The following is a 23,487-nucleotide window of genomic DNA, read 5'->3' as shown; positions in this document are numbered from 1 at the left end:
ATCCAAGTGCTTGCCATGACTGTCAAGGATGGTATATTCTGTCTGCAAAATGATGTAACCATAGTTTCTACATTGCTGGGAGACAAACTGAAACCATTCCCATAGCCATCTCAGCATGACATCAGGAACGCTGAAAATTCAGCAGTTATTAATAACAAATCAGCAGTTATTAATAACAAACCGCCAACAATGTCAGTACAACTGAAATCAGCCTGCAAGGAGGGGAAAGTATCTGAGAAATACAAAGGGAGGGCATTACAGACAACTGGCATGAGATGAAGATCATACCTATCTCACGAAGCTCTTCATGGCACCTGATCCTACAGATAAATAGAAGTTCACTTCAAAACAGGCAGGATTTCAGGAATATCCCTTTTCTATCATTGTCAACAGCAAAATTTACTTATTGTGTCTGAAGATATATGTTTCAAGGGATAAATCACTAAATATGAAATAAAATGACCACTTATCACTAAATATGAAAAAAAAGGCCATTCTTTACAATGAAAATGAGTTTTTTCCTTATGTAAGTGCAATTTATTACTGAATTCACCGTATTCTACTACTTTGATGCAAAGATGCTAATAACACCACACTCAGAAAATTAAAAATGAATAAAGCAGATGAAAGCCTTTGACCTATCCTCAGTGGAACATTTTCGAGAAAAATGCATTTCACAGAACAGAGTTGGCCATACATGATTTTCATTTATTTAACAGTGTTGTCATAAGATTTGAGCATCTCTCCTTTCAAGAAACTCTCATTATCAGAGACTAAGGTTATTAGTAGGAGCATTAAAAGCCTTTTATAATCCTGACTGTATAATGGTTAACTACCCAGTGTAGCATTTAAAAAAGGTTAAAAAGAGTCAACAGCATCACACATTTCAAGAACAACAAATAAAACTCCAGAAAACCAGGCTGGTCTTATTTATTTTGCTGCTAAAAATGCAGGGAAATGCACATACAGTGGCACCAACCCACAACAGCACTTCAGAGATGTGTTGTCAGGGAAGAAATAAAGTACATGTATTAGTTTTCCCCATGGCCACTGTCATAGCCAAATGACTGCGACACAAAGATATTCCATTAAATTCACAAAGATGCTCCCTCTTGGCCTGCAAGCATTGTAACGCCTCGTAGTTATGCTGAAATCAGGGCTTTGAGTCTTCTCCAGGCCTGTGCACACAAGACTGTACTTAAATACTGCTTGTGTCTCAGGTGAAGGAGCTTGTACTTCTAGATTATTTCCCATAGCTCCAGAAACACTATTAACTGTGTACCATGAGTGCTCCCACATTGCTGCAGGCTTCCACCCCTTCTAATAATCGCACCTCTCATGGCATGAGACGTCAGGCAGTGGAAATATGCTGGGAGCACAGAGGCACCAGACTTGCTACTGTAAATCCTCTTAGCCAAGCCAACCATTTGCTGCCAGAAAGTGAAACACCAAGTGTCTTGCAGAGGAGAAACTAGTAATTGTAAGGATGGATTAGCATTACCTTTCACTTAAGTCACCTCTTCACAGTGGAGCTGCAGGATGTCATTATTCTTGAGAGCAAAGTGTAGATAGCAAAACTACAACTTAACCCACAGTGGATGCAGGCAAAGCACCCTCCCATGAAGCACAGCTGTGTGGGTTCTTTTTCTTTTTGGTCTGTTTGCTTTCTTGTTGTTCTAGTTTTTGGTTGGGGTTTGTTTTTTTGGGGTTTTTTTTTTGTTTGTTTGTTTGTTTTTGTTTTGACAGAGAGTGCAATCATCACCATATAAATAGAAAGGGCTGCAGGAACTCCTTTCACTGGAATCCCTGGGGAGATTCAGCTGGATCAAACATCTCTTCCCAGACTGTGACAGTCGAAATGACAGGCAGCACCCATACAGGTACCAGACGACAGCTGAAGATGCTAATGGTGGTCTGATCAACAGTGCAATGCAAGGACGGAAGTTTAGGAAGACTCTGAACAAGCTGTCTCATTTACTAGCTTTGTATTAATGATCATTGCCAAAACTCAGTCTGCAGAGTCAGCTACTAGCTGAAGCAGAGTTTGAAATTAGTGTGCAGGGAGAGGAAAGTTTCTCAGAAAAAGATGGGAATGGGAAATAATATGAAATTACTCATATAAAAACACTGTGCTGAGTGCCAGTCAGGAGGACAGAAAAAGATCCCTCGGTCATATGCTCTGGTTGAGGATTAGTCCAATAATACAACAAATAATTAATACTACAACAATAATACAAATAATGCAAATAATGCATTAAATACTGTAGTAAAACATACTGCATTAAATAATGTAGTAAAACATACTACATTAAAAATGGAGAGAAAAATGTTTTCCCAGGGAAGTTTCATCTGTTGTCTCCTTGAAGCTATACCCAAATATCACACAAAAAGCATGGTGCAAAGAGCCCTGTGCTGTTCCTGACCACATTTGTTTTAGCTGATACTGAAGTGTCCTGTATGAAAAACTGTAGCCTCTTTTGCAAATTGTTTTCACATTTCTTACCACATTCTCTGTTAGACTGTTTCATGCATTAAAGTTACTGCAGACCAAAACTTAAAATGGACTATGATGCAGCATTCACCTTTCACAATTAAATACATCACATACAGCTTTAATCAACTTTTGAAAGGGATGCAAACCAAAGTTTAATACAAGAAAGAAATACTGAAGACAAAAGAAATAAAGAGAAATAAAATGAAGTACATAAAGACACAGTATGACAGGAATTTATAGATGTAATTACGAATGCAGGAAAGCTGGCTATATGTGAAATTTGCAACTTTCCACAGAAAATGGAAAAGGGCCAAAGTTTTGCTAATCAGTGACTGCAATGATCTGTTTGGAATTGTATGTACTCAGCTAATTGAATACTTTCAGCTGTTCTCGTCAGAACAGCTACATTACAACTTACTGGTTGGATAGTAAAGAAAATCAGGTAAAAAATAATTAAAAGGATGTGACTGCCAGAAATAAAGAGATTATAAATAAAAAGGAAATATCATTCTTATTTTTGTTTTGAGCATTTTTCTGCTGATCTAAGCATTTTAAAGCCCTTCAACAGTACTTATAAAATAGCAGCAAATAATCCTGGATATACTAAATGTCCAACCCAGGTTTTGCTCAGCTTTATCCTATTTTCTTATTTCCAGTAATACATAACTGTTGCATTACAGCCTCTCTGAAGCCCAAGCAATTCACAACTAATCACTGAAGTGAGCACCTTATTGTAAAAAGCTTAACAAGCTCTACCCCTCAATCTTGCACTGTGATTACCTCAGAATAATCACTTTTGGAGATAACTGATGAAGACCACATTAGGCTAAGGCAAAACAGAGACCTGACTAAGTGTAAATCAATTACATAGTTTAAAAAAAGAGGAACGGGGACAGAGATATTATAGGACTATTTTTGCTGTTTATGGAGCAGTCGTGGAGAATTCGAATAATTTCTTATACTTACAATAGCTGTTGGAGTTGAAGCCAGCACACAGTAGAGCATGAGAGGTGAAATGAAGCTCTCATCCTCTGTCCCAGGGTATGGTTTCATCAAATTGCCATCCTGACAGAAGAAACCTTGAATGTGCACCTGAAAAGTATCGGTGCACTCAAAGTAGTAGGCGAGCAGAACAGTCCCAGCCATGATGACAAGCTGAAAATAAAGCATGGCCACACAGAGACGTTAGTTGTTTTTTAACAGATGCAGCTATGCCTTCAAGCTACTTTAGTCCTGCAGACCATCCTCCCTTTACTGTCACTCTGACAGCCCTTGCAATAATGGTGTGTGAGTGTGTGTGTGTTTCTCTGCGTCTGCTTTGCAACATCTGTTACATAAACCTTTTGGCAAGCGACACTAATGAACGTCTCGGGTCCATCACGCGGTTCGTAGATGGACAGAGCTTTGACAGATACTTTCTTAAAGGACATGTGAGTGACAACAGCAACAACAATCAGTGAAAGCTAGCAGGACGAGGGGCAGCACTGCAGGAGCCAACAGCAGTGAGAAGCTAAAACCCAGGCATAATTGCAGGTTACTGGAAAGGTTTATTATGAAGGACAAAGGAAGTTAAAGACAAAATGCTTCTCCGCTGCAGCTGTAAGACAGTGCTTGGTAATGTGCATCCTGTGATAATCCAGAAGAGTCCCAGATGAAGACTTATCCAGAGGGAAATCTGCCTCTTGCCATTCAGTTTTCATTGGAGCCACTGCTTATGAGTAAAGATGTAGAAGTCTACCCAGAAACCTTGATAAACAACCAGCTGGGGGCTACTGTGCACTGCCTGGCTTCCCCTCTCTGTCACAACAGTATTTGAAATAAACTGGCTTTATCTTCATCTTTATACCTATAAACTGCAAGGAGCCTTTCTTGTCTATTTTTTTGGTAGTTTATTGTTGGCTAAATGGGTTCACTGGAAAATCTCAACTATCAGCTTTCTGTACATATCCAGTTACTGAGCATGTGCCATTGTTGGTGTTTGTGTCAGCTTCCCACACTGCTTCAACACATCTCAAAACTTTCGCACAAAGGTTGTCACTAATCTCACTTCATAAAATTAAGCAGATATACTAATTCATCATTCTTGTTCACTGTCTAACAGACTGCAAAGGAAATCTCATATCACAGTCCTGATGCCATGGGCACGGACACCACATACTAAACTATGTCCCCCAAGACTTCGTCCAGCCTGGCCTTGAATGCTGCAATCATGTCGCATGCTGACATGATGGTCAGTGGAACTCTATATAAACAAACATGGTCCTATAATTAAGGACTTAGAAAACCTGAATTTAACTCCTTGAGCAGCTACATATTTCCTGATCAACCTTGGGCAACTCAGTTTCATAAATTAACATCAGAGGAAGGCAATGACATTATCACTACTCTACCTGACATGCCCAGATAGACACCTTAGAGATTACAAGATACTGGATGCTCGGTTCCAGCACTTCATATACTCAGGGCTGTCAGAAGCAATCTGACCCACCCTTCCTACCCCAAACATACCCTCAGACATACTTCAGGTTGCCAGCCCCAGCCAGCATACGTAGGGGATGGTACAACAGACACAGATGAGTTTTGCCCTGTTACTGGGAACTGAAGAAAGCAGGTACTAAACTTATAACCCTCTTTGGGTGTCATATGAGAGAAAAATGCTTTTCAAAAAATATGGGGGTTTGATACAAATTATCACAAATGTGCTCTCTAGCCAGTGATTCCACAACTAAGTTTGACCTTCTCAGTGCCAAGTGCTGCCTTAGTGCTTCATGAAAATCCCTCCTGAATATAAAATACAGGTTTAGTTTGACTTATGTCAGTACTGACCTACAACACTAGATGCCTGAATAATAAACCCATCCTGGTCATATCCCAGTTCTTGTGTTTTGTTCTTTTGAGAAAGAAAAAACATACTGTCTGCAGAAAGAGATTTTAATTGTGAAAACATCAGATCCCCTAGGTGATGCCCACCACCTCATGAAAACAACAACAGCAGACATCAGAAATCAGGTTTCCAGTTCAACAGACTCTACCACAGTCCCATGATGACAAGGGATGATGTGAGGTACAGAAAGGACAGTCCAGCTATTACCATGAACATGAGCAGAATTTTTGCTGCTTATACAGTCAGCAAAGACCTGATCTCATCCGTGTGCAGGGATGCCAGAGAAAGAAGGTCTCCTTGCAACGGAGTGACATTTCCCTTGGTGATAAGAAACAGCACTGTTTTGCAGCCATCCTGAAATAGGAGGGCTCAGGGACCCAGGTTCAGGAGCCCCTTCTGTGCAGCACAGCTGGGTGAGGGGATGGACCCACATGGGCTGAGGTGCCCAAGCAGCCACTCTGAGATTCAGGGCTGGTGCAAGTGTACATAAGGAATCAGCTCCTGATGTATCTTTTCAGACTCCATCTAGAACTGCTTATGGTGGTAGGACTCTGTCCAATGCATTGTTCATTATTTTTTTCTTTATATTTAAGCAAGAATGTGTGTTTAATTTCCCTAGATGTGTGACATAAAAATTGCCCAGCTGGTCATAGATGCCTTAATCAACTTCTGTCCCTTAATTCTTTTTGACTTCTGAAGCTAGGACCTAAAGTGACAAATGCAAAAATCCCTGATTTTTGTAACCATAGTCTGTTTCCCACAGATAACAAATTTGCCCTTTCTCCCTATTTTCAGCTTTACAGTCATTGAAGGGACCACTGAAGAAGAGCAGGTAAGCTGACTTCAGATGAAGATACAAAACATCCAGTTGCATAATAGAGAAAACACAAAGCAGTTTGACAGTGACATTTTGCAGTGTTTATTAATTAATCAACTAATTTCCTTAAATATACTTAAATATTGGGAAAATTAAAAATGCTCAATAACTGACTTTAGAAATGCAGCCAATGAATAGAAGTGTCTAAGGTATTTAATAGCCTCTATTACCACAATATTTAACCATGTCATAATCCTTAATATTAATCATCATTACTCCATTTTAAGATAAAATGATCTTATCACCATTTGACAGAGTGGGGACAAAAGCAGAGAAGATAAAATAACTGCCCTTAGGTCGCAGTAGAGCCTGTGGCAAAGTCAAGATTTACTTTTCTTCTGGATGAGATTTTTCTGGATTAGTCAGTAATCTGCGCATGAAAAACTCACTGTTATATTCTCAGGTCCTGATTCTGCAGATGCTCATTCATGCTAGTGTAGAAGAAACAGCTCCATTTAAAAAATCCTGCTTGATTTTTGGAACAAGCTTGACAAACTGGACTCAAACAACTGGCACGTCTTTTTTTCCTCAAAGTCAGCTATTTAAATGGATTAATTCTGTAGCACTTAACACCTGTCCCTCACCACACCATTAAATTCTGTACTGCTATGCAAGCCCACACTGATTTGGTCCTTGCAGACCTTCCTATGACTGCACACTGCTCCTATTCAAGTTGTGCAAGTTCTCTGCAATCAAAAAATCGCTTTCTTAAATGTCCAAGAAATATGAAGAAAGTCTGGCGATCTTCTACAGGCAATTGGTAATTGCTTGCTGCAGGGGCTAATCAGGTGTCAGTGTAAGATTGTGTCCTGGGTATCTACAAAGTAATGTACTAATCCTGTGGCTACTGAGATACATTCAGAAATCCTCCCCTTCACCTTAATACTCAGCATAACTCAAGTGACCACTGCATATCCAGATCAAAATTATTATGATAGCAGATAGTTGGACTGAAGTCCCAGTCTGCACACACTCTTCATTCACTGAGAAGCTCTTCCCAGTTCCCTTAATGACAATTGGAAGATTTTACCTTTTTTCCCTGTTACCTCCAGAAAAGAGGCCCCTGTTTTTCAAACAAGAAAGCAAGAGGTAAACTCCACTTGGGAAAGGGTCATAAGGCTGCAAAAGATAGATCACTGTTAAAAGAAAGTACACACAATAGGAGGCAGAGCTTTTTGATCAGCCTACACTGAAGTGTCCCCAGAATTCTTAATACAGGAGCAAGAAACTGAGAGAGAAAAGGAAGAGGCTGTAAAAATTTCTCATGTACTGTCTAGCCATACAGTCTCTGTATCCTGTCAAACCAGCATATGGCCACTGCAGAAATCTCCTTAGCTGTGTGTATTGTCACTTATATAAATCATAATGCAAATTTATATGAGCAAATTTGAAAACCCTCAAGTACTGCTGGTATTTATACATAAATAGGTACATTCTTTCAGCTTACCATCCTTCCCACACACTGCTGATAATATATCTTACAGTGCCTTTAATGTGCATGACTGATAATTGGAAAATTGTTCTTGCACACAAATGAGAACATAACAGACTTCGTTGTTATTCCTCCTGGAAAAAAAAACCAAAAAAACAGACCAGCATTTTGCATGAGGTGTTCCTTAGTGGATTGTCAATGAAATACCTATTGATACCCTTACTCAGTTTATTTGTTCCTGGCAAGCTTCACTGGGTTTCAGTGAATGAAATGAAACTGTCACAATTGAGCACCATAAACCCGAATGAGTGTTTTCAACTTGCAACACACCTGCTGTGGCTCACAGTTCCACTCATTTTAACCAGACTTCCACCTTCCCCTCTGAATAAACTCTAGTGACTAATCATTATGCAAAGCCTGAAAAAAAATTGCGTGTGTTTTTTTTTAGGTAGGTGATGAAAGCATAACTCATGGAACAGACACATTGGAGCATGCAACAGCCATAGCATATGTGTGTCATGAAGACTGGAAAGAATTGTTAAGAGTGTCTCTTTGCTCTCTACTGGGTAACATCAGAAACATGTAATTGTGTGTCTGGGCAGCTTTGTCCTGGAATGGATCTGGGTCTTTTTCTGTGAAAGAAGCCAGGCCATTTTTACTTGGAGATGGGAACTTTATTCTTGCCACTGCAGCAGAAGGGATTTCAGAAGCACAGCAAATTGGAATAAATCACATGGATTGTTAAGTCTAATGACCTGCTTTTACCTTTCTAAAAGCAGACCAAGCTTCTATCAAAGAGTTACTGAGATGTGCTTCTTGAGGCATTCTAATTAGGGGGAAGTCTCAGAAATTCATTCTGGTTCAGGGATGAAGTTTTCTTGTGTTGTCTGTATTTATTTGTGACCAACTGGTATCCACTTATGAAATCATCCTTCACCTGATACGGATTTCTGATCTCTTACATTTGTACCTGACATAAATAAAGAAAGACAACATCTCATTAGTCATATTTTGTTTTCTTAAATAATCAAACTTCCTTCAAATACTGGCAGGAGGATTACAGACTCGTGAAAAATACTGGAAATTTTACTTAAAACAACTATTTTGGCAAGCTTTTTCACAGTATGTTTCTGGGATTTTTTTCAGGCCTCCTGAAACTGCCTATGCCAAACACCACCTATAACTTTTTAAGAAGGGTCTACGTTTTCACATTGTGGAGTGGTCAGGTGGTTGAGAAAATGTTATACGCCTCATCAGATAAGCCTATCCTTACAAGTAACAAAGAAAATGGAGACAACTATTGCTTAGAAGTCTGTCCATCCGATGCAGATGTGTTATCAGCTAAAAGGCCTATTTTCACACTGACATGTAAAGGTAGTGATACGTGTATAGACTCCACAACTCACTGGAGTTGTAAAGTAGGTATGCTTTTATTCAGCGCTGAGGCGCATGGGAATTGCTCCTCCAAAAGCATGCACACCTTTCCTTTGCCACTGAGTTCAATTTTATTACATATGATGATTACCTAAACATGAGATTGCTTCACACTTAATACATATGTAAAACCTATTATTATAATTAGTTTCCTGGCATTCATCCCATTGGTGCGCCTGTGCAGTGCCCGCTGGAGGTGATTGTTAGGGGGTCGTGAGGATGAAGGCCTGTAGTTCCTCTTCAACACCACGAGTAACCTCTTGCTTTCACGCAGACTCAAGATGCTTTCGGCTCTTGTCCAAACCTGAGGTTTGTTACAAGCTGGTTTTATGTATCTTAAAGCAGAAACTTGGCAAGTTTGCAAATTTTGTTACTCTGGCTATCTTTTGTTCCTTTTCTTTCCAAACATACTATTTAAACAAGAATGCCTTAAATGTTATGAATCTTAGCTACTACAATTCTGCCTAGCAGCTGTAACTCTTACAGTTCTGCTTCACCATTCTAGCAGCTTTGACTCCTACGATTCTGCTTCACCAAGCACAGCCACTGCTTAAGCAAGCAGGCACAATGTTAACCCTTTATTTCCCAGTATCAGTAGTAGGTACATGTCTCCTGTTAGCTTTAAGTTAGCAGTATGAATTCCCCAGGGATCAACAAAAAGCTTGGTTTCTACTGCAGTTTGTTAAGCATCCGTTCTGTACCATTTTATCACAAATGAATGCCTTAAAAGGTTTCACCTTCACACTTCTATAGTGTTTCCAGGCTTGTAGAAACATATCAGCCAGTAATGAATGTTTTTAATGGATAAGGATCTGGCCAACTACATAATCTTTTAGGTTGCCAGGGGACTGGATGCAGCAAATAATCTTCTTGTGAAAATATTACCAAAAAGAACCCCAACAGAAAACCCAAAACAAAGCAGCTAGAGGAATGTGTAATGAACAAATACTCCACCTAGAGAGAGTAAGAAAACCAATCTGTACTGAACTTCCACTTAATGATAAAATGATTCCAAGCAAATGGTGGGGGTTTTTTATGCTGAATAACCATATATTTTAACACTGTCAGAATAAATGAAAACCCCAACAGTCTTTCGAAGCTGCCACTCTTCGAAGTGTTTTTTTTCATCTCCCTCACCTGATGGAAAGGATTTTGCAACCTGATTCTGAAATCAGCTTTCTTATGCAGCTGTTGTGCACAAAAGTCATGGTCTGTTCTGGGAGCAGCCAATTACAGGACATGGCTTTGTTACAGGAGTTTTTAATTCCAGTCAGCATGGTGGCACAAGCTGGAAAGCACCTCAGAGGCAGAGAGGGTTTATTAGCACACACAGTCTTTTGAAGCTCGAGCTGTAGAGGAATCAGAGCTGTTTCTGCAAGGCTTCTCACATGTCCCTTTCAAGAAGTAACTGCAGTATTTTACCTTTTTTTAATTAAGTTGGGTCTAGGTATAGCTTACAAGGCTGACAAAGACACTCTCAGACAAAAGAGGATTTCACATCTTCTTAAGTCACTTGTTTCAGGAAGTTTTGTGAGAGTAGCATGTCCTCTAAAAATACTGACACCTGGTTAAAAAGCTGTTTCAGCTTCTTTTTTATGTAGCAATCCTTGAAGAATTTCTGTGTACACCACAGAAACTTACCATTACCTAAGAGCTCATCCATATAAACAAGATAGATTTCTCCAGCTCTAACTGTGCTGTTAAAGCAGTACAGTTCCCTTATTGGCAACAGAGGCATAAAGGCATAAAAATGCTGCAACCAGTACAATTTTTTATATGTAGGAAATCAAATAAATAGCAGTATGAGGCACCTTAATTACTAGGTGTAATTCAATCCACTCCACAGGCTGCTCCAACTTTCTCAGTTTTCAACCTTTTAATTTGTAGACCTTTACGTTTTACTAGTGATTCTTACATAATAAATTCAAACTTATTTTCTTTGACAGGTAGCTGTGATCCATGGATCAATCACAGACTGCAACTGTGAGCTTGAAGGGGCGAGGGACACCTCTCCATGCACTGTGATGTGCATTACAGCAGTGTAATAGTTTTTATGCAGCCAAGGTCTGAGTATAGACATGAACCAATTACAAAGCATCAGAGATAAACATCTTTGCATTAGCTCAGGTACCTAATTATGGTAGGAATAATCAGAAATTCTCCATATCAACAAAAATATCTAAGCTGCACATGACCTCCAATATTATTTAGAGGTTTCATTACAGGTGGATTTGCTTGTAATGGCTTTTGTTTCTACCTCCTTCATTGATTCTTCTGGGACCACCTTCATATTTACAATACTCCTGGGCAGGCACCTGGCAAGGACAACTCCTACAGGCATTGCAGCAAATGGAAACTTGCACCATTCAAAGAGTGAGAAGAGCTTCGAAAACGTCCCCCACTATTCAAAGTGAGCAATAACAGCATTGCCACGAACAAGCTTGGTAACTTCTTGACTACCTTCCCTCTCAGACTGCTGACAAGGAAGCTAAAGCATATTCTAACCTTTGGGGTGATTCCTCAGTACAGAAAGCTGCGTAAGCTTGAGGGAAGACCAGAGTGCCATATCAGATTGGTGTAGCACTTGATACTGCCCTGCCAAAGAAACCTCAGAGAATTGCCAAATTTCCCTAGATTCACTGAAATCTGACACTGATTTTATCAACTAAGAATGATAACTGACATCAGTAACGGCTTGCCCCCCTTACATACTTACATACTCTACCTGCTCAGCACATTTTGCTTTGAGACGTAGAAAATTCAAGAGATTAACATACCTTGTTTTAAACCATGGGCAAGGTGCCATCTCATGTCAAAGAACCACATACTTGCTCAACCACATCCACCAAATAGTGGATGAACAATTCTGTCCTGCTGCTTTTATTTCATTTTCCTTTTCTGATTCCTCAGGATACTGGTAATGGTGATGTTAACTTGCCTGTTTAGCAATTACCAACATGAATGTTGCAGATCTGACCAACTAACCTCTTTGCACATATGTCAAGCTAAGTGTAAGGTGGGTACTTCCCAACTGTTCCTGGCTTCCTCTTAATTGTTGATGTTAGTGACTTGACTACAAGGAGGTGTACACATCTATGTAACTGCAGGTCTGCATTTCCAGTGATTTTGTAGCTGTTTAAACCACAGGCTAATGCTTCCGATCCTGGACTAGATGCACAGAAGTTAGACATCTGACAGCATTCCTAGTTCTGTTCCCATGCTAAGTCTGACACCATTCAACAATGCTCTGTAGTCTCCTCCCACTGATAAAAATCAGTGCTTTAATGCTACAAAATTTGCTGGCCTTTTCCCACACACACTTCTCTACCTTTCAAATACTGTAACACACATGCAGAAGTATACCATATGCATGCCAGTGCTGTATGAATTTCCTACATGGCTGTGAGCTACAACAGTCCTTCTCCCTTCACAATCTCTCTGAATTCCCTATGAAATGTTAAAATGCACAATTCTCTGCATTCATAAGGCAGTATCTGTACAAGCTGGTGATGACTGGGCGCAGAGCTGAATTGGGCAGGTATCAGTTTCCCTGCAGAATGCCTTTTTTTTTTTTCCTGAAATTCTGCATGCAGAGAGGACAAGAGGGCACCAGACCTGCCTTTGTCCCAGCCCTACCCAGCTTTCATCCAGAGTGCAATACTCTGTCCTTTAACAACCTGACCCTGCTCTCACTGCATTCATCACACTTCTGATGAGCTGCACTGCCTTTTTACATGAGCTCTGCCTGTGAAAAGCTAAACTCACTCTTTGGTGATTGAAAGGGACAAGTCAGATCTTCTCGTTCTCTTGAGAGGGCATGACACATGGGTGTATGTCCTGCAGGCTTTAGGTGGTCAGACAAGGCTACAGACATTTGCACAAGATTTTATGTATCCCAGAGAAGCAAGAGAGATGAATGGACAAAGAGGAAACAGTAGCACAGGTGCTGGAAACTGGAAAAAAACAGTGTCTTTTAAATCACTAACAGCAAAAGAAAAGCAATTTCCCCATGGCCTGAAGATAAAGGAAATGAATCCTCAGCTCAGTAATACCTGTGTTGCCATATGTAAGAGAGTGTCTATAAAAATCAGTACTAATGGTATTTTTTCTTTAGGTAGAAAAGAGATACTAAATGCTGTGAAACAGTCTGCCATTTAGCTTCTCCTAGTATAACCCTGAATAGCAGTACGCCTGTTCAACCTCTTGCAAATTCTCTATTTTGGCAAGCTATATTTAATTATAATAATCTGCTTTCTTTATGAAATTGTAAGATACTTTCTCTCCTTTAAGATTTAGTTCCTATACAGACATGCTACATCACTTTGTCCCTTTCACTAAGCAAACAGTAGAATGGGTTCATATGTGATGATTGTAAGGACGTTTTTGTTACTGCTTTTGTGACAGGCCTTGTGATGAAGCAGACTTAAAAGAAATGTGATTTATTTAAGATGAATCCAGTCATGATGAGAAATAAACTGGATTTTTTCTTCTTTTTTTTTTTTTTTTTTAATTTAAGGATGGTATTGATGCACAATGCTATTAAATACTGAGCTTGATCTGAAGTACAGCTTTGAAGGATTATCAGCAGGGGGCATTAATGCGGCATTAAATTCCAAATGCCAAACTACCAACCAACCATGCAGAGTCTGTAGTGTTTTATGGTTTTAATATGTTTGGTTTTTCCCCTGTATTTTTCACAACATCATCTCATTTTTTTAAAGTAGAGCTGGAATTCCAGGCCATTTGCTGACAGCACAGTTTGTTTAATAGCCTATTGCGGGCTTCATCATGATTTTTAAAACAAGTCTTTGTCCCAGTTTTATGCAGTTTAAAAGAGGAGAGGCTGATTTTATGATCAGAAAAATGGATTATGCCTAGCAGGAAGAATAGGTGGGCTCAACACATGTGAGGGATATTTGGTCACAAGCATCAGTTGCTCCCTGCCATCAGACCGTGCACATTTGAGGAAATGACTAATGAGAACCAACTTTCCTATGCTTGCACTATGACAGTAGCTACTGACCTGCGGAAGAGAGGTATTTCCAGAATGGAATTTTTAAATAGCACCACCTTTCCCTCAGAGTGCCCACTGCACTCTCCACTGACTCTGAGGGAGAAGTAATCATGCTGATGATTTAAATTAGCAGTAATGAAGAATGAATCTAGGTATTCATGTCAGAAGGATATTTTATCTTGTGTTAGTTTTCCTACATTTACAAAAAACAGAAAGAATAACTTTATTTTCCTAAACCTTATGGAAGGCAATTCTCAAATCTTCTCTGTCAGAAAGACAATCTAGCAGTGAGTTGGTGGCTGAAGGAGTCAAAGTTAGAGAGGAAGAGATCAGCTCTGCTAGTTGGTCTTTTACTCATGATTTATCCTTACTCGTGGCACGCCGTGATCTCATTCTTATCTTGTACACTGAGATTTATACAAAGAAAGAGAGGCGAGAATTAAAAGTTCCATTTGTCAAGAGGGAGAATGCATCAGACTTTTTTTTTTTTATTTCAGTTTTGTACAGGACAAATGTATTAATAAAACTATTATCAAGTGTTACTAAAAGCTCCAAACTCCAAGTATATTGTATGTTTTCCCTTGAGCAGATCTCATGAGGCTTTTCAGCAGGTGGTATTAATGCTCTATCAAATTCCAAATGGCACACAGCCAGGGAACTGCTGCTTCCAGCCCTTAATTCCTTAAAATGATCAACAAACTATAGCAGTAAGTATTTTTTTCAGGAGAAAATGGCTGCATTAAAATGGCGTCTGTTCTAAATGGGGTTTTTTGAGCAATAGAAGCAAAACATAGATATATTTTGACTATTGTGATATTAAATTACAAGAAGCCAATGGCACTTTTATTTTCTTTTGATATACCCATCAAGACATCTGCAGAATCAGCATTTTCAAATGAAGCCTTCCTATCCTTCAGCAGATCAACACTCCTGCCCAGCTTGTTGTCGTCTGCAAATTTACTGAGGGTGCACTTGATCCCCTCATCCATGAACGTGTTAGCACTGGCCTTAACACTGAGCCCTAAGGGATACCACTACTGACCAGCTGCCAGCTAAATGTGATATCATTTACCACCACTCTTCCGGGTCTGCCATTCAGCCAGTTTCCAACCCAGCAAAGAATGCATCCATCCAGGCAATGAGGAGCCAGTTTGTTCAGGAGAATGCTATGGGAGACAATGCCAAATGCTTTCCTGAAGTCAAATAAGCTCTTCCCTTATCAGCCAGGAAGGTCACCTTACCACCTGTGGAAGGACCATTATTTTTGGACCTGATGAAATCCAACTGCAGGTCCTGAAGGAGCTGGCAAATGAAGTTGCTAAGCCACTGTCCATCATATTTGAAAAATCGTGGCAGTCAGGTGAAGTTCCCGACGACTGGGAAAAGGGAAATATAACCCCCATTTTCAAGAAGGGGAAAATGGATGACCGGGGAATTACAGACCAGTCAGTCTCACCTCTGTGCTTGGCAAAATCTTGGAGCAGATTCTCCTGGAAAGCATGCTAAGGCACATGGAAAAACAACAAGGAGATCAGTGACAGCCAACATGGCCTCACTAAGGGGAAATCCTGCCTGACAAATTTGGTGGTCTTCCATGATGGGGCTACAGAACTGACAGACAGGGGTAGAGCAGTTGACATCATCTACCTTGACTTGTGCAAAGTGTTGGACACTGTCCCACATGACATCCTTGTCTCTAAATTGGAGAGACATCGATTTGATGGATGGACCACTCGGTGGATAAAGAATTGGCTGGATGGCCGCACGCAAAGAGTTGTGGTCAATGGCTCAATGTCCAGCTGGAGACCAGTAACGAGTGGTGTCCCTCAGGGATCGGTGTTGGGACCGGTCTTGTTCAACATCTTTGTCGCTGACAGGGACAGTGGGATTGAGTGCGCCCTCAGCCAGTTTGTCGATGACACCAAGCTGTGTGGGTCGGTTGATACACTGGAGGGAAGGAATGCCATCCCGAGGGACCTTGACACACTTGTGAGGTGGGCTGATGCCAACCTCATGAAGTTTAACCATGACAAGTGCAAGGTCCTACACCTGGGTCGGAGCAATCCAAGGCACAGCTACAGGCTGGGCAGGGAAGAGATTCAGAGCAGCCCTGCAGAGAAGGACTTGGGGGTGTTGGTGGATGAGAAAATGAGCATGAGCCGGCTTCAGTGTGTGCTTGCAGCCCAGAAAGCCAACCGTATCCTGGGCTGCATCAAAAGGAGTGTGACCAGCAGGTTGAAGGAGGTGATCCTGCCCCTCTACTTTGTTCTTGTGAGACCTCACCTGCAGTATTGTGTGCAGTTCTGGTGTCTTCAACATAAAAAGGACATAGCAGTGTTGGAACAAGTCCACGAGAATGATCAGGGGACTGGAGCACCTCCCATATGAAGACAGGCTGAGAAAGTTGGGGCTGTTCAGCCTGGAGAAGAGAAGGCTGCATGGAGACCTCATAGCAGTCTTCCAGCATCTGAAGGGGGCCTATAGGGATGCTGGAGAGGGACTCTTTATTAGGGACTGTAGTGATAGGACAAGGGGTAACGGGTTAAACAAGGGAAGTTAAGATCGGATACAAGGAAGAAGTTCTTTACTGTTAGGGTGGTGAGGCACTGGAATGGGTTGCCCAGGGAAATTGTAAATGCTCCATCCCTGGTGGCGTTCAAGGTCGGTTGGACAGAACCAGAGATGGTTTAGTGTGAGGTGTCCCTGCCCATGGCAGGGGGGTTGGAACTTGATGATCTTAAGGTCTTTTCCAACCCTAACTATTCTATGATTCTATAATCATAGAAGGCAATCAGGTTTGTCACGCAGGGCCTACCCTTCATGAACCCATTCTTACTGGGCCTTACCCCTCTGTTTTCCAGAACGTGCTGTGTGATAGCATGCAGGACGATCTGCTCCATGACCTTCTGTGGCACTGAGGTCAGGCTGACAGGCCTGTAGTTTCTGGGGTCTTCTTTCCTACCCTGTTTGTAGGGAGGTGTCGCATTGACCAACCTATTCTATGGAAACTGCCCATTAGACCAGTAATACTGATAGATGATGTAGAGTGGCTTAGTAATGTTTCCGAAAGAATTCTGACAACCAGTATCCAAAACAGGCCCAAGTCAGTCCTCCAGAAGGCTAAGGTTTTGCTGACCTTCTGCCTGACTTCTAAAAGGATTGAAAATTCAATCATTTCGTGATCACTTTGTCTAAGACAGCCTCCAACCATCACATCATCCACCAGTCCTTCTCGGTGATCAGCAAATTTAGACAGGCTTCTCTCCTAGCTGGCTCACTAACCAGATGGGCTAGGAAGTCATCTTCCATACCCTCCAAGGACTTCCTGGATTATTTCTCCTCTCCTATGCTGTACTTCCAGCAGATATTTGGTAGGTTGAAGTCCCTCATGAGACTTGATTATTTCTCCAAATTATGCTTCAAAGGATTCAGGGTTTGCTGTTTTAAAAAATGAGATTCTATTCTACAATACATCAACCACTAGCACTGAGCCAGCCAAGGCTTTTCCCTCCTAATATGTGTTGTATCCTGGCCTCCCAATGAAGGGTGTGTTTCACAAGGCTTCGGCAGGTCCAGTATCTCAGCACTTACTACACTAAACTGCTCCCTGGGGAGTGAGTCCAGGCACTGTATATGTATGTATCTGGAGAGCAGATCTTCCCCAGTTATCTGCCTCATAATGTATTATTTCAGTCTGTCTCCCTTGAGCTTAGGTCAGGTCTGACAGTGACTGTAATGAAAAGACCATTCTGCAGTGCGATAAAGCTTAAGACTCCTGTGACCACAGGGATCAGCTACAGCATCATGAAGATTCAAGTAATGCACAGGCACCCAAATGAGGTATGAACTGGGGGGTAGATGGGACATGACATGACAGACAGTTGTCCTCTATGACATCTTTTATGAAACAGGTGCTTTAGTCATTCACAAAATACTGCATTCAAGAAAATGTTTAGATAAAGTTCTGCAACTTGCTTTTTGCTTGAGATCACTCTGGATCTACCTAACAATCGGTTCTAGAACAATCTGTTCAGAAATATCTGAATTCATGAAACCTGTTGGAATACTTAAATATTGCAGTGTAGCAAAATAATGCAAGTCTTGTAAAATTCAGAGCAAGTCTGAAAAGTACAATGAGAGTTTGGTGTTGGATTTCTCCTTCTAACTTGGAACAAGATGTGTTCTGTGAAAGGACTGAGTTACGTGTGATTCTTTTTAACAGCAGTTCTTAACCTGGACTATATAGTGACATGAGTCACCCAGTGTACTAGGAATACTTCAAAATCTTGTCATAATTCATTGTCTGCTTCATTTTAGTAATCAAAACAAAATAACAGCTTATTTAGCTCTGAATTACTGAAATAATCCCACGCTGGATTTGACTGGCACACACGTTTTATTTGCATTAGGCTGTATGCTTCAAAAGTGCCCAATACAAGGACTGCCCTGGAAAGCTGAAACACTGCAGTTAGCTAAAACAACTTCCAAGTTGCTCTACAGCCCTGAGAATGGTTCACTGACTGATGGTGTTTCACTGTACAAATGGCTCATAAAAGCTGTTAAATCTATCATGCACTCTAAAGGCATTTTAATCTAATGACTATTTTCACTTATATGGAAGCTGTCAGGAAAATCTAGTCCTCAAATGACAAGAAGCAACAGATCCTGACAAGACACAGGATTCTAGCACAACAGAATAATACATTTTCAGTACACTTTGTGGTATCTTCATGTCTTTAAGCAAAGCTGTTCCCTGAGAGATGCAGAGGTATATTTTGATTTCTGATGTCCTTGTAGGTAGAAAAGCAAGCATCTTTATGAAGACAGTGGGAGAATTAGATGAAAACAAGAACTAGCATAAAGCAAAATACAAAAGGAACAAAGGTGGGAGGAAGGTGAAAAGCAAACCACACAAAAGCACTATCCTTACTTATCCTGTCCTTCTTTTAAACTGTAAACTTAAATGGTCATGATGCTTTGGGTAACATTTCTAGCAATACATCTGAGCCAAGTCTGAAGAAAAATGTAGAATGAATTTTTGCCTACCCTGACTGCCAGACAAATGCCAAGGTGCAGTACACAGAACAGCCTTCTATATAGTAGTACATACTCTCCCCTCAATTAATTGTTTATTCTTGTACCCTGTGCATTATTTCCTTTCCCAGCCTGCTAATAGGAAGAAACGAACTAGCTTCTTTCAGACAGCTGCCATGGGGTCCACAGGCCATTGCCTCATCCACACATTACTCTTCCAGGAAGACCAAAGAAGCTACAGAAATGCTGCCATCAGCCTGACAGATTGAAAAAATTGTGGGATATCTGGCCAAAGGAAGGGGAAGCTGTTCTCCACTCCCCAGCATCTCTGCCTTACAGGCTCAGGGAAGCACCTCTCCAGGGAGGGAAACCTTACAGTAAAGTCACAGAGTAACTGTGCATGGTTAGGAAAAGCAGTTTGTCAGAGAGCCTATCCTTTCACCTTTCTGAGAATACTTTACAAATCTACTCTCTCTTCAGACATTTTTGCCTATACTTTCATGTCTTTTATTCTGGTCATCAATTTGCCTGTTAGGAGAGAATCAATCAGAGACCAATCCTGTTAGGTTCTTAAAAGATGTCAGTGTGGTCAATGCAAATGTGAGTAGAAAGGAAGCTTAACTCAAACACAAATTAATACATGTATTCACATTTGTATTTAGTGAACATTACAGGTAGACTGGCAAGTCGGAGAGCTGTGAGGTTCTGAAGAACAGCAATAATGTCTATTTTGTTACTAGACAGAACAGAACTATTGTTCTACAGTATTTCTCAACCCAGAAAACCTGATGGTAAATATAAAGCCTCAGAGAATCCAAACAAGACACTTGTCCTGGGTTTAGCAGTAGCAGTCATTTTTCTCTTTCTTGGTAGCTGGTGCAGTGCTGTGTTTTGACTTTCGGGCTGGGAACAGAGCTGATAGCAATGATATTTTGGTTTGGCCAAGGACTTTGTGAGCCTCATGCTCTTCCAGAGAGGAGGGGAAGCCGGGAGGAAGCAGAGACAGGACACCTGACCCAAACTAGCCAAAGAGTTATTCCATACCACAGCACGTCATGCCCAGGTTGTAACTGGGAGTTACCCGGAAGGGTTAGTTGGACTGCAGGGTTGGAGGAGGTATTGGTCAGTGCTTGGTCAGGCTAGGGGGAGCAAGTTATCGGTTGGCTGGTGATGAGGTGTTGTATTCTCTTCCCTTGTTATTTCATTTATCATTACTATTATTAGTGGTAGCAGTAGTGATTTGTGTTATACCTTAGTTACTAAACTGTTCTTATCTCAACCCGTGGGAGTTGCATTCTTTCTGATTCTCCTCTCCTTCCCTCCAGGAGTAGGGGGAGGGCAAGAAGAGGGGGGGAGTGGGTGAACAAGCTGTCTGGCTGGGGTTAAACCACGACAACACTACATTCTTGGTCCCCTTTCTGATGCCTTTGAAACAAACGGCCATGTTGCCTTTGATTTTGAAAGGTGTTAACATCCAGCCATTTCTCTGAAAGCTTCATTTATTATGAAAGTGCTCTGGGTAGGTGTTTTGGGTTAGAAATAGGCAAATACTTTCCCAGCAGTAAGCATGTATGCAGAGCGAATAGGCTGCAGCCAGACCCTTTGCCACAGCTGTCTTTTTGCAGCAGAGACTCTCCCTCCACCAGACTGGTGGTAACTCCACAGGTCACCAAGGCACATCCCAGAAAGCAGCACAGCTCTCTTGCTGTGCTCAAGCTACTGTTCTGTTAGGAAGATTTTGATAGGTGGTCAGAACTCTACTCTCCTTGCAGTTAGAAAGTGGTTACTCCTGTGTGCCTGGACTGTTCTTTTCCTTCATAACTGACACTGATTCATCAATTACAACAAATGAGACTTTTCAATTCTTTGCCCTGCTGCCAAGTTTTTATTTTAGTATTATTAATTATTTCTCGCAGCAATCTCTCTAATATTCCCTCTCCCTTTCCTATAGTGGCATGGCACTCAGACATGTTTTAAGCATTTGTTTAATCCCCCTCCTTTTCCTATAGGCATGAAAACACTTTATCACATTTTTAGATGACTAATACTTCAATATTCCTACACTGCTACCCACTGAGGAAAAGAAGAAAGAGAAAGGTTGAGTAATTGAGTTTCAGAGACAGCAGCTTTACAGATGACTGCATTTATTTATTACTAAAATATATTTTAAAATGTTGTGCCAGTGCAATGGAGCTATAACTTGATAAATGTTTGGTTCAAAGAGAAAACTGTTTTCTTTAGCTATGAAAAATTCTGTTGATAGTTCAAGGCCATTAAAGAAAGACTTAAAAGAAGGGAAGAAGTGAGTATTCAACTACCAGCTACTGAAATGCACCCGTATTTTCTCTGACAAATCTGAAAGAGTCATGTCTCAGACTGAAGCAGAGGTCAAGATAACAGACTTCATATGCAAATGGTGAGATCCTGACCCTAGCCAAAGGAATAACTGTAGACAAGTCACTCTGTGCCTCAGTTTCCACATCTGTAAAACTGAAATGCAGCTCCCCTTATAACCCATGTGTTACAGTAGTTGTCTCAAGCATAAAGGAGACCTGGTGAACAAGAGAAGTTATATGGACCCACCAATTACAAACGTGTGAGCAAGATGTTAAGCTGTCATTAGTAGTTCACCTATTCCAACCCCCTAGCTCAAAGGAGGGTCATCTGGAGCAGGTTGTCCAAGTCCACATCCAGCTGGGTCTCAAATATCTTCAAGGACAGAGGTGCACAACCTTTCTGCACCACCTGTCTTAGTGTTCAGTCACCTTTAATGGAAGAAATCTTTTTATTCTGTTAAATGCCATGCCCTGTTTCAGTTTGTGCCCCCTGCCTCACATGCTTTAACTGGGTACCACAGAGAAGAGTCTCATACTGAGGAGCCCAACACAGCTCCCCAGGTGTTATCTCACCAGTACAGAGCAGAGGGGAAGAATGATCTCAAGTGACCTGCTCCTCCTGATAAAATACACAATGGCAGAATCCTGTATCATGTTCAACTTGGCCCTCCTTCTGCAGCTCCATGTGCCAGCCAAGACCTCCATTGTTTGTTACAGGGAAAATTGCTGCAGCAGGGGACCAGGCCCTGTGATATACCACTGTCAAATTGAGAAACAGATGCTGGTGTGAGCAGTTACTTATTCCCTTCTATGCAAACTGCTGTGCAAACAACTGCCTCCAAGAGCTATGCTCTGGGCCAGAACTTAACAGTGGCCTCTGCCTACTACCTGCTGAGAGAGTGCTTGATCCTCCTTGATCAACAGTGAAGAGTGACTTTGCAAGCTCCTAGCCTGCTTTGATCAGGAGCAGCTGGAAGAGCTTGCTAGAAGTTGCTGAAGCTCACTAGAAGCCACGGGCTCATCTAGCAGTTTTCATTAGCACCCTAATGTTACTCCAAAGGTTCCCAGGACTCCCCTGACCATCTCAGAGCATCAAGAAAGTCTCAAAGTGCAAGCCAGAAACTGCTTTGCAAACGGCTGTATTTGGCATAGAGGCACAAGTTGCAGTCTTTTCAAATGTTAGATGTAGTAAACTTTAAAAGAAATTACTGGGGACATAAACAAAAGCATAAATGGCATGGGTCAGCTGTAAAACTCCCTGACATAAGAATTATGGGTGCTAGCAGTCTACAAGGGCTCAAAAAGCAAGTGTAATCAACCTGGAAGAAAAATCTATGACAAGCTATTAAAAACAGTGACATTCCCTCTGACCAGAAAAAGTACCAACAGCATGTCAGAGGTCAACACCATGTAACAGCCCTAATTTTTTATGCCTTTTGCAAGCTATCTCCTGCTTACCACAGATGTTCATAGCCCTAATGCCAAGACAGGCTTTTAGTCTGGCTCATATCTGCCTCGTATTCTGTGTGTGAAACATGTCATCCTATTGGGTCTAAGGGTTGTTTGGGTTGGGGACAACACAGCCCTTTTCATCTCCTAAATCAGCTCAGAATTCTCTTAATAACTGTGGAGTACTTTGATGCCTTTAGTCAGAAAGATCTCAAGTGGCACTACACAAACAAATCACAGTGTAATTAGCATTAACAGAGAAATACAGGGAAGGTTACAAGATGATGGTCAGCATGGATATACGATCAGCCTGGCTGTCTATTTGATTTTCGTATAAGGACAGCAGGGAAGGGAAAATAACACAGGCAACAGTGAAAGACCTTTGTGTTGCAGGTTTTGCAGGTCCCTCATCCCCTCAGCACACAAAGAGCACAGTGGCTCCCTGTTGTCCTGCCTTTCCTTTACAGCACCCAAGTAGAAATGCAGAATACAATTTTGTGCTACTAGTGTCTCACAGTTCAGATAGATCTGCT

At 41.1% G+C, this 23,487-nt stretch overlaps 1 protein-coding gene across 1 annotated transcript in view; it reads right to left on the bottom strand.

The window, feature by feature from the left end:
• The window catches only part of PLPPR1 (phospholipid phosphatase related 1), a 130,844-nt gene that overhangs the window by 31,357 nt on the left and 76,000 nt on the right, over positions 1-23,487 (bottom strand). Inside the window, exon 3 of the mRNA XM_061370277.1 lies at positions 3,461-3,649. Within this exon, the coding sequence (XP_061226261.1) occupies positions 3,461-3,649 (189 nt within the window). The remainder of the gene's footprint in view (positions 1-3,460; positions 3,650-23,487) is intronic.

This window comes from Neopsephotus bourkii, unplaced genomic scaffold, assembly GCF_033783945.1.
Source record: "Neopsephotus bourkii isolate Nb327-2 ecotype Australia unplaced genomic scaffold, CSIRO-AGI_Nbou_v1 NB_1530, whole genome shotgun sequence".
In the NCBI taxonomy this organism is placed as follows: Eukaryota; Metazoa; Chordata; class Aves; order Psittaciformes; family Psittacidae; genus Neopsephotus; species Neopsephotus bourkii.
This window is presented reverse-complemented; position numbering and strand designations above follow the sequence as displayed.